The sequence below is a fragment of the Schistocerca piceifrons genome, chromosome 3, assembly GCF_021461385.2.
Source record: "Schistocerca piceifrons isolate TAMUIC-IGC-003096 chromosome 3, iqSchPice1.1, whole genome shotgun sequence".
Lineage (NCBI taxonomy): Eukaryota > Metazoa > Arthropoda > Insecta > Orthoptera > Acrididae > Schistocerca > Schistocerca piceifrons.
In genome coordinates, this window is record NC_060140.1 from 112,234,098 (window position 1) to 112,251,206 (window position 17,109).

At 37.4% G+C, this 17,109-nt stretch overlaps 1 protein-coding gene across 1 annotated transcript in view; it reads right to left on the bottom strand.

Moving 5' to 3' along the window:
- The window catches only part of LOC124787604 (serine/threonine-protein kinase SMG1), a 393,945-nt gene that overhangs the window by 26,264 nt on the left and 350,572 nt on the right, over positions 1-17,109 (bottom strand). Inside the window, exons 48-49 of the mRNA XM_047254356.1 lie at positions 3,043-3,365; positions 1,071-1,218 (exon numbers count right to left, since the gene is read on the bottom strand). Coding sequence (XP_047110312.1) covers positions 1,071-1,218; positions 3,043-3,365 — 471 coding nt within the window. The remainder of the gene's footprint in view (positions 1-1,070; positions 1,219-3,042; positions 3,366-17,109) is intronic.

The following is a 17,109-nucleotide window of genomic DNA, read 5'->3' on the forward strand; positions in this document are numbered from 1 at the left end:
GTAACTTAAATAATCTAATGCTGTTTATGTGTTCATTTACAAACTGTCTACTGTAAACTTGATGCAGTCACATACACTCCATCTCATTTTCTTCCAGTACATGACTACAGGAAGATTACATTTGATATCATTTACAAACTATCACATAGTAAGTTTTAGATTAGTTCTGTAACTTTTGTTTATCAAACTAAAATCCGATTATGAGAAAATCTGCTTTAATTATATTGCCGTGCACTAAATTAAAGCAAAAAAACAGTACGGCTCATAGTCGTACAAAACAATTATTAGTCCTTACTTCTGAATACTAGATTATCTTCAAAATGAACTAGAATGTCAGCTAACATACTGATTTCAAGTGAAATACTTTTGTTCATCTAGGCATCAATTTGAGCAAACTGTGTCTATACAAAAACCGGGAGACGACTGGTTGGTTGGTTCGTTGGTTGGGGGAAGGGGACCAAACGGCAAGGTAATCGGTCCTGTCCCATTGGATGAGAGAAGGATGGGGAAGGAAGTCAGCTGCGCCCTTTTGAAGGAACCAGCCTGGCATTTGCCTGAAGCAATTTTTAAGGGAATCACAGAAAACCTAACTCAGGATGGTCGGACATGGGTCTGAATACTTGTCCTCCCGAATGTGAGTCCAGTGGGCTAACCATAATCAAATGAACAAACAGTAAATAAATGCTACTTGATAATGGAAGTAAGTTCAATGCCTGAAGTATAACGCAAACTAGGCATTCTGCATTTTCAGCCTCACTGTACACAAATGGTGCCATAAACCAGTTCAGACTTCTAAACAAAACATCATATCATTTGAATACATTACCTAGTAGTTAGTCAAAGAACCACTGAGAAGGCCACGAGAGATGCTCATACTCAAATCACCTGATGATTTGATAAGAAGTCTCAACCAGTTACAACACCTTGTGCACGATCCAACACGGAAATAAATAATGAAGTTTTTTGGGTAATTTCACTGCTCAGTCTCTATACCTGAGAATCACAGTGCCCATTTTTACCATAATGAAAACAAAAAATTATTCTTCAGGCACCTGCAAATAGTGTCTTACCTGAAATACATATCTCAATATCCTGAATCCATGCCTGGTCCACAGGCCCTGCTGGAGGAAGCAACTGCACCAAGTTCTCTTCTGCTGGTGTAATTGTTTGATTACAGCTAGCTGCCAGCATACAACTTTTCTCACATTGCTCTAGCAGCTGAAAATTACACACGCACAAACTGTAATATCCAAATAATTTATAAATATATAACCATTTGAAGGTAAAAGCAAAGCTTAAATTCACACACAGATACCAACAGTCCACACACCTACAGTATATGAGCGCACATTGCGTATTTCTGCCAATCTGCGCCAATGACAACTCAGCATGATTTGACCAATGAAAAAAACTATTGTTAAGTTATACTGAAATTTTGTCAAAGCTAGAGTTGATTTTTGGAAGTATTCTAGGGATGATTCAAGAAGAAATTAGGAATTGTTCATAATCAAGGAAAACTACTGCAACCAAGGGATTTTCACGGTTAGAAGGTAGAGGCTGGAGGTTGGAGTCCAGAGGTCTGGTAAAAACAGCCACATTTTCCAGAAGGAAGAAAGAAGATTAAGGTTTAATGTCCTGTTAACATCAAGGTAATTGGAGATGGAGGACAAGCTCAGATGGTTTCAAGAATATGTAATGAAATTGGCAGTGCCCTTTCAAGGGAACCACTCTGGTATTTGCCTGTTGCGATTAGGGAAATTCTGGAAAATATAAATCACGATGGTCAGACACTGATGAACAGTCATCGTCTCTAATGCAAGTCGGGTGCTAACTACTATGCCACCTCGCACAGACACATTTTACGGCACAGGACAAGAATGCTCTGCTCAAATCAATCTCTCATAGTGATGATAGAATTTATAGGATGGCAACAGACAACAACGAGAATAAGAAGCCACTTATCTGGCTTAAATACATAAAGTTGTACACAGAATTTCACTAATTTTAGAGCTATCACTTGTTTATCACACCAACCTTTACAACAACAGGGCTCATTGCCACAAAAGTATGAATGCCATTGAATAATTAAAAAGAACCAATTTAATCACAAATTTATAACAATAAAATTTATTAGCACAAGTTTTTATGACCTTTGCATAAAAATTTAATGCATGACATTTGATTATTATATGTGGCAGGAGTTTCCAAGAATGAGATAATTACAGGAAAGGCCACACATTATACACTCCCAGCTGCCACACTTGTACACTGCAAATAAGGAGCAACATGCAGATTGCTCACTGAACCATGAGTTGAGTGGGTTTTCCTCCCAAAATCAGACCCGACATTGTACTTAAAAACAGTGACTATTTAACAGAAATAATGTTTGGAGAACACAAATTTACATTCTCAAAATCTAATGATTAATGGAAAATCTCATATAAAGATGTGAAACAAATACTCACAAAGAGATAGAGGGGCTCTATCTCTTTGTGTATTTGTTTCACATTCTCAAAATCTAATATACGACATTCTCTGGGTAAAAATTTCAGTTTTAAACTAGGTTTCAATCAATTTTCTATTAACTGATGCCATGACTGACTTGTGTATCCACACCAACTATTTTTATTCAATGAAGTTTAACTTAAAAATCTTCAACAAGTAGTTCATTCTAACAAAGGAGAGAGTTAACAACAACATGGGAAGGACAGGTTGCTACTCACCACGCAGAAGAGATGTATAGTCACTGACAGGCACAGTGGAAAAAAGTGTGCTAAATATTAAGACCAGTGCTTTGCCTGAAAGCTTAATATTTTAGCAGTCTTTTTCAATGTCCCTGTCTGAGACTCAATGTGTCTATGTGGTTACTAGCAATCTATCCACTTCATATTATTATTATTCCATCCTGGACTTTCCAAAGGAATGAGTTAATAACTTGCAGTAAGTATTAAATAGGAGGAAAAGGATAAAATAGTCAGTAATCAATCGGCTGATTGTTTTAAAGATATTGTTAATGGAAGTCCGTTATGAAAGTATTAATACCTGCAGGAAAGCAGCATCCTGTGAGACTGCTTCTGATGTTCGAGTACGGAGAGCTTCATGATGTAGCAGAGCATTGCAAGTTGAACCTATCAGCGATGCAAGACGTTGGTCTTGTGCCATACGTTCATTGGCAGCTGCTACTGCTTCACCAAATGCTGCCAGCACTTCAGCTAATGCAGGGTTAGCACCTGCTGCCCATTTCAGTCTTTGCTCTACACTGGCCACCAAGGTATTTTGTTGCTCACGAGCCTCTGTCAGCCTTGTCTGTAATGCCAGGAGTGCTGAAGATGCCTTGCGTAGCTCCAACATAAAACTTGAACGGCCTGTAACACCCAAATACCAATTATCAGTCAAATTTATAAAATGATCTTTTTTTAAAAAAAATCACAGCAGCATACAAATCTACATACTACTGAAAAGTCAGCTATCTCGGACAAGAAACCCAACAATTAAAACTAATAGCACTTTCGTATCACTTAGCTACATCTGCAGATATCTGGCAGTCCGATTCAATGAAAGCAGGCATTTTATAACACATATTAAGATATTCACAGAAAAGCCAGTGAAAATTATGCACGTTTGTGGGAGAAGGTACCATGAATTACAAGCTATCATCACATGGCATTAAGGCATATCAAAACACTGTCTTCAATGCCGTAGTTGGCTTCGCAGTTAGTGTACAAGCACATCAGCTCTGATTTGAGAACTGTAGCTTAATCATCAGGCACGTACAAAGAGGCCTTTCATACGACTCCTGTCAAAGCTATACTGGTAGTACTGAAAATCTACCCAATCAATACTGGAGTACATTTACACTCATCAGAAGGAATTTACAGCATGAAAAATGTGAATAAATATGTAATTACGTAATTATTTCCTAACAGTACACTGAGTACTACATGCAGTATTGCGCAATTCTTCTGAATGTCACAAAAAAGACAAAAACCATATACTAGGTGCAGAAACCTAAAATTCCTAGAACAAATAAAGTAGAATTTGAAGCATTATTAAGCACGAAATGAGTAAATTCTGAAAGGCAAATGATACTGAACTCCCAAATGACAGTAGTAGCGAGACAATGAATTTTTCCTAACACAAGCTGAAAATACAGAAATAATAAATTGTCCTTAAAAGCAGATAAAAGTACTTAGACAGGCACTGCATACTCCACCAAAAGGTATCAGTATTGCCAACTCATCTGTTCGAGAATTCACAAAAATAACCAGGTCACTAAAAAGTAGTAACTCTTCTTGCAATTTTAGTATCTCTGCCAAAGTACAAAACTAGTGCACTGGCTTGGTAATACCACTTTGGAGTTACCTTTGTAACAATCTGATGAGTCAAGATATTTTCCCACTAGACTGAAGCATATTTAAGTAACAACAATTCATAAAAGTGGAGATAAGCAACTGACCTCTAATTATAGACCAATATCCCTCCTTCCCAGTCCACAAAAATTTTTGGGAAGTTGCTTACCACAGAGCCATCTTTTCGGGAATAACATTTTAACAACAGATGAGCTTGGGTTCCATAAAGGGTTCTCTACTGAGAATGCAATATATGCTCTCACAAACTCAGTTCTAATACAAGTAACAATACAAATTACCCAGTCGACATTGTCTGTGATCTTGGCAAGGCCTTTGACTGTGTACATCACAAAAATCTAGTAGGGAAATTAAAAGTGTGTAGCATTATGTATCTGACCCAAGCATGGATGGAATCATATTTTAACAACAGAATAAGAATCTTTATTAGCCGTTCGGTATTTTCTTATACAATGGGCTTCGTCAATGAGTTCAAATACAGTATATTTTTATAACAATGTATATATAAATCCTATGAATGTTAGTGTAGTACAATAGCACACATTTTATATATTGTTAATTTAACAATAAAAAAGAAAACATGATACAAATTTATATTAAGTGGGGAGTATTCATGTTGATGACATTATGTCATTATCATATACATGCTGATAACACTATGTCATTATCGTAAGATATTGATACAAATATACAGCACTCGAAATAGGTCTATTATGCCTATATGTTAGATACTGTTTTTCCAAATTTAGGTCCTACTACAGGCAGAGGTACCTTTCCCCAAGTTAAAACAGCAAATATGCCATATTACAATCTTTATATTCATCAACTGAGTAAAATGCTTTGCCTCTAAGCCATTGACCCAATGTTGTCTTAAATTTATTTTTAGATACTGTCTGTACAATTTTAGGGAGCATATTAAACAGTTCGAGGCCTACATATTTATAACTATTATGTATCTTGGACAATCTAGAGTAAGGCAGATCAATTGTGTTGTTTCGTCTTGTATTATGGGTGTGGAGAGATGACCTAAGGGGATATTGAGCTATGTTTTCTTTTACATGTAATAAGCAAAATTAGATGTACAAACAAGGAACTGTCATGATGTTAAGTTTTTTTAAATGTTCCCTGCATGTATCCCTAGGAGATAAACCCACTATACATCGAAGAGCTTTTTTTTGCCATCTGAAAATTGATACTGAATTGTGAGAATTCCCCAAAGCAGAGAATGGAGGGTTACATTAGCTAACGATTTCACAGGAATAATATTAATTTCAGAGTATAGAAACATTAAATGTTTTGTGTCACAAGGTTTGGTCCTTGGCCCACTCCAGTTCTTTGTCTACACAAATCATTTACCAGTGACATTGGGGAACTCTTCAGAAACTAATATCTGCTGATGACGCATGTATACTGGTTTAAGGGCTCGGACACATCCATACCAGACATAGTCATGAGAGTAATGGAACAGGCTTGTAACAGTTTCATAGTCAACAGCTTAATAGCAAATCTTGCAAAATCCCATTAACCAATCCCAAATTTTTAGCCACATACACCATTATGAAGTATATGTCTTGGCCTCCCTGCAGAGGCTTCTGCAATTCCAAACTAATTAGAAGTGACTTACAGACACCAAAAGTTGGTATCTATGGGCATATACTGGATGAGGCGTCGTGTGTGAAGTTCCTGGGTATCCAGATGGATAGTAAACTTTGGTGTCACTGGCTCGAGTGCAACATAGCATTTTCTGAATATCAATATTGTCTTCAGTTTCCGTGCGGACCAATCTACATGATACTTAATGGAAAAATTTTAAAACTGTTCACTGACTTCACAGAAAACAGGAGATTTCAAGGATTTTCTGATGGGGCTTTTGCCAAGGTCAAACAGTTTTAGGCTTCTTGCATAGCTCTTATTAGGAATGCACAACTTGCCACTACAATTTTGTATGTGTTTCCCTACACTGTATTCTGCAGTATGACCAGTGTACCTCTACATCACCCGGAATGTGAGACATTCCTTTTGTCTATTCTCGGAGCTTCCATATCATTGTATGAAATTCCACTCCCAGCCAAGGTCAGAATTCATGCACTCTTTGCTACAGGTAGTATACAAGACACATTATGTGACACTGCTCTTCACATTTACTCAGAAATGTTTATTAGCAGCTCTGGATAAATTCTCTGCACAGCTAGACAATGAAATAAATCTAAATAAAGGGTCACCAGACTTGGTTTGAGCCACAAGAAACAGTTAAAAGTTCTCGCTACAGCAAAGTCAATAATTCTGAGCCCTGTACTTGCGTAATTACTCTCTGGATGACTCTTAGATCTGACAATTGGGTAGACTGGAGTATGTACACTGCTAACAGTTCATACATCACCTCCAGCTGGCTCACAGCAACTTCAACCTACAATCTCTACAAACACGAAACAGGATAATAGGTTGAAGCTGATAAAGAGAGAGTCACAAAAACATCATACTCCAATTTCCTTGAAAACAAGTGGAATTTATTGACTTCAATTACAATTTACCAATCCCACTTTGACAAACACAAACGTAATGACTGGTCAGCAGCTTTAGCACACATACACTGGGGTATTTTGCTCTCGGAAGTAGGTCCTCCTCGTGTATTAGCCATCAACACAGCCATAAAGCTTTTCTTAATCATGCTGTAGCCAAGTAGCTTTTATTTAAAAACTCATGTACAGTCACAGTCTTTGTACTGTTGTGCTTTGATTGTCACACTGTTAAGAGGCAGTGTGAACGTAGCTGATGCTGCTCGCTGCTCTGTGGTGAAAAAATGCACGTGGAATACCATTAAAAAAAAGGCAAGAAAAAGGTTATTCTCAACTTTTTCACAAGTTTACAGAAAAATATTGGTTTTGAAGTTTTCCAGAGAACTGTTTTTGCTAAAGTGAAGGAGCTTTCATAACAGGATACATACAGCTCAGTCGGCATTGTTATACAACTGGAATGTGGTATGTTCCATTGATCAATGGTTCAAAACTAACATTGATATTCTCAAATGTAAACTTAATCAAATTTATGCTAATTAACATATATCTAATCATAATTTTTTATGAAAAATGCATATCATTTTATTTCTAATTACAAATTACACGCAAATTTCAGTTTTAACGGCAGACATGTAAGTTCTTAATTATCAATATTTTATGAAAGATTTTTTATAAAGATTGTTTAAATTAAGAAAACATAACATTCCATTTTAGGAAAAAAATGAAAAATCAAATACTCTTTATTTGAACTATATCCATTGTTTTATACCACAGATGTGGTCTTTCATGGGCCAGAATAATAAGAATTGTAGAAAGATGGAAAAAATTTTCACAGCACTGAGAACACCATGCGGATGCTACAATTTTACAGTTGCCACTGTACCAGTGGAATATGATCCAAACAGAACTGATCTGGAGCCAAAATAAGGGATCTGTCACAAGTAATATCACGACATTTAAGCTGCCACATGTATTGCAACTAATGCATGAAGCTATGTCACAAGTCACTGACAAATGCAGGCAGGAAGCAGAACGGTACGTCAAAAGAAGGGGAGAAAATCTGTCACTTGGGTAGCTTGGTGGATTCCGTTGTTGACTGACTCATTATCAATTTAACAGATAATAGTTTTAGTACTTAAATGTATTTCTTGGATTTGGATATGGAAGGAGTTTAGAGATTACCAGACAGCTGACTGTAAATAATACCTTCAGTATTTAGCAATATTTCATTCATTCATTCATTCATTTCATTGTTGCCCTTATGGACAGTGTTTGAACTCGAAAATCACATGATGACACAATTTTCACTTCTTTCCTTTCTTCCTCTTCTCTTCCCAAAATCTCTTCATCCTTTGGCTGTGCTCCTGTTTCCTTTGCTCTGTCCATAATGTTCCTGTCTTCTTTCTCTCCTTTACAATAAATTTTGCACTCCTAACTTTGTTTCTGAAGTATTTCCTGTCTCCTATCATTTGCCTGTTGATCCCTATCTGCCTTAAGTCTTCGTCTATTTCATGATACCAATTTGTTTTCTTGCTTGAGCTGTTTACTACATCAAAAATTTTCTTTGTAAGTCTGTTGTTGTCCATTCTCTGTATGTGCCCATAGAAAGTTAATCTGTGTTTTCTGATCGCGTCTGTTAGTCTGTCAGTGTGCTGGTACAGCTCTTTGGTAGGTCGCTTCATCCATATGCCATCTCTGTGAATTGGTCCAAATATTTTTCTGAGAATTTTGCGTTCTATTTTTTCTGTGTCTATGATGCCTGATGCTCCAATTGTGGTTGTTTCTGACGCGTACAATGCTTCTGGTAATACAACTGTTTTGTAGTGCCTAAGTTTGGCCTGCCTCGATATGCTTTTCTTATTATAATGTGACCATGTGAGTTTGTATGCCTTCTGGAGTTTCTTCGTTCGTTCCATGTTAGCCGCCTTGTTTGATCCTCCCATTTGTATGTACTCCCCTAAATACTTAAATTTTTCGACTCTTTCTACGGATCCATATACAGTATGCATGGTGCGTACATTGTTGGTCTGTCATTCCATATATTGTGTCTTCTCGTAAGATACCTGCAGACCTGTTTTGGCAGCTATTTCATGCAAGCATTCCAGTGCTTCCTTTGCCTCCTGTGTATTATTGCTGAGTATGGCTATATCATCTGCAAATGCCAGACATTTTATGATTGTTTTGGTTTCACGTGTTCTTCCCGCTGTATTCCTTTAACTTGTTCCTCCCACTGCTTGATAATTTTGTCTAACACCATGTTGAACAGGATTGGTGAGAGCCCGTCTCCTTGTCGGACACCTGTGTGTATGTGGAAGGGATCCGAAATTTCTCCCATGAACTTAATCTTGGAGGTAGTGTCTGTAAGCGTCTGTTGTATAAGTGCCCTGGTTTTTCTGTCGATACCATATTCTTCCAGCACGTCAAAGAGTGTCTGTCTGTCTATGGAATCATATGCTTTTTTAAAGTCCACAAAGGTAACTACAGTGTTTCTTGCCTGTCTGACTTTCAAAAGTGTTCTCAAGTTCCAGATCTGTTCAATGCATGATCTCCCTTTTCTGAAGCCTGCCTGGTATTCCCAAATTTGCAGATCTGCTTGTGGTTCTAGTCTGTTTAATAGCACCTTAGAGAAAATTTTGTATGTAACTGGTACTAGCGAAATGCCTCTGTAATTGTTTGGATCTGACTTATCACCCTTTTTATGTAATGGATGGATCAATGCACATTTCCATTCCTCTGGCACTTTCTCTGTGATCCAAATTTCGGAGATAATCTTATGGATTTTTTTGGTGATGTTTTCATCTTGGAGTTTCCAGATCTCGGCGATAATACCATCTTCTCCGGCAGCTCTGTTATTTTTCATTTGTTTTATGATTTCCTCTACCTCTTCTATTGTGGGTGGATCAGAATCGGCAATAGGTGTGGTCTTTTGGAATGTTAATTTTCCTGTAGGTTTTTTGCAATTAAGAAGTTTATCAAAGTAATGTTTGAGAATTTTACAGTTTTCTTTTGTGTTTGTTTCCAGGGATCCATCTGTTCTTCGGAAGCAGAGGCTAGGGGGTTGATAGCCCTTAATATTTTCTTTGAAAGTTCTGTAAAAATTTCTTGTGTTATTTCTTTTGAAATCTTCAATTTCTTTTAGTCTGTTATTGTCATATGCTCGTTTTTCCCTTCTGATTTCCTTCGATGCTAGTTTCTGAACTTCGTGAAATTCTTTCCATGTTTCTGAATTTCTGTAGCTACTGAACTTGTCCCATGCTTGCTTTCTTCTCTCAATGGCTTCATCACAATTTGCGTTCCACCACCTATGTTTGCGTTTTCTAGGTGGTTGTCCCCAGCACATAGTCTTCTGAACTGCCTTCGCCAGATCTGTCCATGTGTCTATTGAATGCCTATTAATTTCTTCAACGATTTTATCCCTGTTTATCTTCAAGTATTCCGGATCAGGTTTGACTATTTTGTTTTGTGCTGTCTGTTTCAGTCTTGGGATTGGCCTAATCTTAACTTGTAGCAAATAATGATCAGACTCGAAGACTCCTTTACGTGTTCCGACATTTAGAATTTCCCGCGAATTTTTCTTGGATATGGCCACATGATCAATCTGAAATTCTCCCCACACTGTGTCGGGTGCTTTCCATGTTGTAAGTTTTCGTCTTGGTTTTTGAAATTGTGTTGACATGATTTTGAGGTTAAAGTTTTGACAATATTTTATGAGGTGTTCCCCATTTCTGTTCGTGCGAATATGTGCTGAGTATGGGCCTGTTATTTCTCTGAATTTTCTCTCCTTACCAAGCTGCGCATTGAAATCACCCATTAGAATTTTCACATGTCTTTCTGGTACTTTGTTAGTTACTTCCTCCATGTCTTCCCAGAAGTCTTCAATTTCTTGTGGCTTCTTTCTGTTATGGTCATTTGTAGGTGCATGTGCGTTGATAATTGTGTATGCTTTATTACCTGATTTGAAGGACAGTGTCGAGATACGTTCTGATATTGAATTGAAGTCTATGATGTTATCCATGACTGATTTGTGTACTGCAAACCCTGTACCAAACAATAATGGTGTTCCTCTTCTGACGGCAGGTTTACCTTTGTAAATCCTGTAATGTTCTGTGTCGAAATGGTTTTCATCTACGAAGCGCGCCTCTTGAATGGCAAGAATTTTGATGTGAAATTTATCTAGCATGTCTGTCAGTTGTTTTAGTTTTCCAAGTTTGAACAGAGTGTTTGCATTGAGAGTGCCAAGGTAGTGCTTGCGAAGAGGTTTTGAGAAGCTCCGACTCTTCTCCTCATGATGTTCATGGTTCCCCAGAATCCGATGACCAGGAAAGTCCAGTCCGTTGACTGGGGCCTGGGGTAGCGGATTTCTTTCCATTTGTTCCATCATGATTACTTCAAGTTGAAGTTGGTTGTGGTGACCTTTAACAAGATCACGGTAATTGCACACTTGATTGTTGAGATCAAGCCATATTTCACTGCCGCACCAACTAGGTAAACAGACGCAGACCACTAGTCGCTGGATACCAGAACAGACACTAATGGATTTCTTGATGTTGTGTGTTTGGTCCGCGAGAGCTATTTTATTCCGCTCAAGTCCGCCGGCAAGCCGGTGAGGACCCCCCTATCCGCCACCTGGGACGCGCCACGTCGGAGTATCACCTCTCCGCCTGCTATTTAGCAATATTATGGAAAGGAATGTTGCTACTCATCATATAGCGGAGATGCAGATAGGCACAACAACAGACTGTCACAAGTAAGCTTTCAGCCAACAAGGCCTTTGTCAAAAATAGACAAGACACACACACACACACACACACACACACACACACACACACACCTCATACAAACGGAAAAAACTACTGCAGTAATGCCACACATGGCTTCAGCTGCCAGAGACTGCAGTCATGTGTGTGTGTGTGTGTGTGTGTGTGTGTGTGTGTGTGTGTGTGTGTGAGTTGTGTTTGCGTGTGTGTGTGTGTGTGTGTGTGTGTGTGTGCTGTCTATTTTTGACAAAGGCTTTGTTGGCCGAAAGCTTATTTGTGACAGTCTTTTTGTTGGGCCTATCTGCGACTCAGCATCTCTGCTATATGATGAGTAGCAATTTTCCTTGCTTCCTTAGTATTTAATTAAAACAGTGAAATCCCCACAATACACTTTTCCATTAACATAGTTCACACAGAAAAATTACCCTGTGTTTAATTTAGGAATTTTCAACACATCCATTACTATTTACAATACTATGTAGTTATGAACAAAAGCATATTATGTTTTCCGTCCAGTCCCCTAAGAAGCAAATTGCCAGCATTTTGCCATACATTATTCCATTCTGTTTAAAAATTGAATGACATTCGAAGCTATGATGTTTCCCTGCTAATCTCTTTTATGTCTTAACTCAGCCAGGCAAGTACTAAAGATGTTAAAAAAGTTCACTATACTCACAAAAGTAAAGTGAAAAATAATGTTAGTATATTTCATCAAAATACTGGGGGATTGAAGAATAAAATTGATGAGCTTCTGCTTTGTTTAGAAGATATAGAAACTGAGAATGTAATAGATGTACTATGCCAGTCTGAGCATCACATTGTCACTGATATGCAAAAGGTTAGCATCAATGGGTACAAATTAGCTGCACATGTAAGTAGAGATAATATGATGAGAGGAGTTGGCATATATGTCAAAAGCTTCCACAGTGTAAAAAATTTAGAAACTAAAAAAATTTGTGTAGAGCAACATATGGAAGCATGTGCCACTGAACTTAAACTCAATGATGGCACTTCCATAATTGTAACAGTGTATAGGTCCCCCTCAGGGAATTTCCAGCTATTTCTAGAAAACTTGTATGCTTTGTTGTGCTATCTGTCAGACAGGGGGAAGCAAATTATCATTTGTGGGGATTTCAATGTTGATTTCCTGAAAGAGTGTAATAGGAAGAATGACCTTGTAGTATGCACTCAGTTCTTTCAATTTGAGCTCCATCATTGATTTTCCTACTCGGATAACAAAGAACAGCAGTACATTGATAGGTAACTTTTTTATAGACCAAGATAAGTTTAAGGACATAAATGCTTATTCTGTTGAGAATGGTCTTTCAGATCATGGTGCACAGCTAGTTACAGTACATGACATAGCTCCATGCAGTATATCAAATCAGACTTTCAAAGCAGTGCGTTCAATTAACAATATAAATGTTACAAAATTGTTAAGGCTTTCGTGGCCACTTGTTGACAAACTGCCTACTGGCGTTGGCCGAAGAACCCGAGACAGAAGCCAATAGGCTGTTTGTCAATATAAATATTGCTAACCTTAGGGAAAGCCTGCAGCAACTAGACTGGGATGAAGTGTATAAGGAACCTGATGCAAACTTGAAATATAACTTATTTCACGATACATTTTTAAGGGTATTTGAAAATTGCTTTTGCAAGAAAATAGTTAAACATAATTCCAAGAAAACATATAAAAAACCTTGGCTAACTAAAGGAATAAGAATATCTTGCAACCGTATCTAACAGCAAGAGGGAGTACTGACCCCGAAATTGTTCAATATTATAAAAACTATTGTGCAGTACTAAGAAAAGTTATTAAAAAGTCCAGAAGCATGTGTATCGTGTCTGAAATCAGTAACTCTGATAATAAAATTAAAGCAATTTGGAATATTATTTAAAGGGAAACAGGGCAACCAAGAGCACAGGAAGACATTAGTGCCATAAAACTGAATGACAAGTGGACTAACAAACAATCAGAAATTGAAAATATTTTCAATAATCATTTTTTAAATGTTGTGGAGAAAATAGGATCTAGATCTTCACTAGAAGAGGCAAGGCTATTAATAGAAGAGGCCATACCTGTGCAGTTTGAAACAACTGTAATTCCACCAACCTCTCCCTCTGAAATCAGTAAAATAATAAACTCACTGAAAAGTAAAAGCTCTTATGGAATTGATGGCATTTCCAGCAAGGTACTTAAAGCTTGTTCCCCACAGATAAGTAGGATTCTCAGCCACGTATGTAACAGCTCTTTGGAACAGGGTGTTTTCCCCGATAGACTGAAATATGCCATTGTAAAACCATTGCATAAAAAGGGGGATTCGTCGGATGTCAACAACTACCGCCCAATCTCTCTTCTGACAGCTCTATCAAAAATTTTTGAGAAAGTAATGTATTCAAGAGTAGCCTCCCATATTTGTAAAAATAAAGTACTAACAAAATGTCAGTTTGGTTTTCAGAAAGGCTTTTCAACAGAAAATGCTATATACACTTTCACTGATCAAATATTAAATGCTCTGAATAGCCGGACATCACCCACTGGTATTTTTTGTGATCTCTCAAAGGCCTTTTATTGTGTAAATCATGGAATTATTTTAGATAAGCTGAATCATTATGGTTTGAGGGGGGCAGTGCACAAATGGTTTAATTCATACTTAACTGGAAGAATGCAGAAAGTTGAAATAAGTGGTTCATGTAATGTTAAAACAACAGCTGACTTGTCAAACTGGGGGGCTATCAAGTACGGGGTCCCACAGGGTTCGGTCTTAGGGCCTTTACTGTTCTTGATATACATTAATGACTTACCATTCCACACTGATGAAGATGCAAAGTTAGTTCTTTTTGCTGATGATACAAGTATAGTAATAACATCCAAAAACCAAGAACTAAGTGATGTAGTTGTAATGATGTTTTTCACAAAATCATTAAGTGGTTCTCAGCATATGGACTCTCTTTAAATTTTGATAAAACACAGTATATACAGTTCCGTACAGTAAATGGCACAACTCCAATAATAAATATAGACTTTGAACAGAAGTCTGTAGCTAAGGTAGAATTTTCAAAATTTTTAGGTGTGTCCATTGATGAGAGGTTAAACTGGAAGCAACAGATGGATGGTCTGCTGAAACGTCTGAGTTCAGCTACGTATGCTATTAGGGTTATTGCAAATTTTGGTGATAAGAATCTCAGTAAATTAGCTTACTATGCGTACTTTCATTCACTGCTTTCGTATGGCATCATATTCTGGGGTAATTCATTGTTGAGTAGAAAAGTATTCATTGCTCAAAAACGTGTAATCAGAATAATTGCTGGAGCCCACCCACGGTCATCCTGCAGACATCTATTTAAGGATCTAGGGATCCTCACAGTAACCTCACAGTATATATATTCACTTATGAAATTTGTTGTTAACAATCCAACCCAGTCCAAAAGTAATAGCAGTGTGCATAGCTGTAACACCAGGAGAAAGGATAATATTCACTATGCAGGGTTAAATCTGACTTTGGCACAGAAAGGGGTAAATTATGCTGCCACAAAAGTCTTTGGTCATCTACCAAACAGCATCAAAAGCCTGACAGATAGCCAACTAACATTTAAAAATAAATTAAAAGAATTTCTAGATGACAACTCCTTCTACTCATTGGCTGAATTTTTAGATATAAATTAAGGGGGGGAGGGAACTTAAACATTAGTGTCATGCAATATTTTGTGTACTGTAATATCTTGTACAGACATCTCTTATTAACCTGACACGTTCCACATCATTACGAAGTGTCGTATTCATGATCTATGGAACAAGTGTTAATCTAATCTAATCTGCAACTATTCACATCACTGCAGGTTAGTTGGACCAGTGCCATCTAAGTTAAATGCACTGGTAAAGCTGTTACCCTGTATTATCATTGACTCAACCTGCACAAGATACACTGTATGACAACTATCCTTATAATCATACTTGATTGTACTCAAGATAGCTAGCCTTCTGCTCCACGTGAAGCACAACCCAATGAGATTCCAGCAAATGTAAAAAATACATGTTGTAATGTTTACAGCAGATTTATTCTTAGCTAACCACTGGACATGAGATTGATATTCTTTTGCCTACTCAGCACATAAACAGTAACATGCCTTCACCTTCTCTTAAGATTTTTATACAAGAAAATAATTTTGTAAAATTCTAAGGGTCACTGACTATCTACTTTAAAAACACATTTCAAAAACCTCCCTCTAACTCTGTCGGCTGACTCCTCAGTTTTGACAGTTCCCAACCCCATCACAGAACTATTTAACATTTAACTCATACAGTCTATCTGCTTCAGGGTCAGAATTAAGGCACTTCCATTGGCTATTTCCCACTGCTGGTAAGAGCAGTCTTCAGTGAAGTACTGCTTCCTAACAGGACTTTTAGAACTTTCTTCCCAATATGTGCTGAAAAACACCCACCTCTGTGGAAAGTCACAAGCCTTATGTCAGCCTAATAACGTCAGACATCCCATAATCCATATAGACACTATGTAAAGACTAGCCCACCCTGACCCGACTGAACAAAATCCAACTTCCTCTGGATATCACAAGCAGACTGTTGCACACAGCAGCCATTCAGTGAGAATAAAAGTGCAGCCAGGAAATGATGTATTCCTGTTTTCAAATTACTGTTTGACTAATGTGTCAATCTTCAAGAAAGTATGAACATCTGATTATTAAAAGGAGTTCATTGCTGGTTGTTTTCATCCACATGTGATCACAGTTTGATTAATTTATACCCTTGCTAGACCTTATGCTTCTGCTTGTTGCTATTAACACACCACCTACTGGAGAGTGGAAACTATTTGTGATACATGTTCCATGTGATGTTACTAATCTCCCTACTTTCGACTATAGGGTTTAACTAATTCGTGTGTGATGATGATCAAAGCTTACCGCTTTCTTGAAGAAAGGTAAGTTCTGGTACCTAGCAGCTTACAGTAATTAACATTTTAGTATTTTTTCTCAACATATTTGAATGCTGATTGGTTTTAATAATAGGTCTCTTAGGTGATGTCTTTCTGTCAGTTTCTTATGATTGAAGCCTGCACTTTCCTGCTGTGTCACTCCACTCAGTGCCACACTACCTCCACACTTTGCAATTTAAAGTTGAGTAGCAGGAAGTTGAAAGTTGCTAGCATGGCAAGTACTCAATTCATAGCATATAAACAAAGTGTACGTTCTCAGTTCTATGAGATTTAACTTGAGTTTGGATTGATTATTTGAATGATGCAGGTAACAATACCACATTTATGAGTATACAGGTAAGGCTGTCATCGACCTGAACATTGGGTTGAATACTACAGTGTTTGTGTACGGTTCTATTGAAGGTAGTATGCCAATGTCTTTCTTCTATCTTTGAACTGACTGACTAATCCAATTTTAGGGAGAACTATATTTTAAAGCAGGCTCTCCAAACCCTAGTATAACTCAGAATTTTTCACA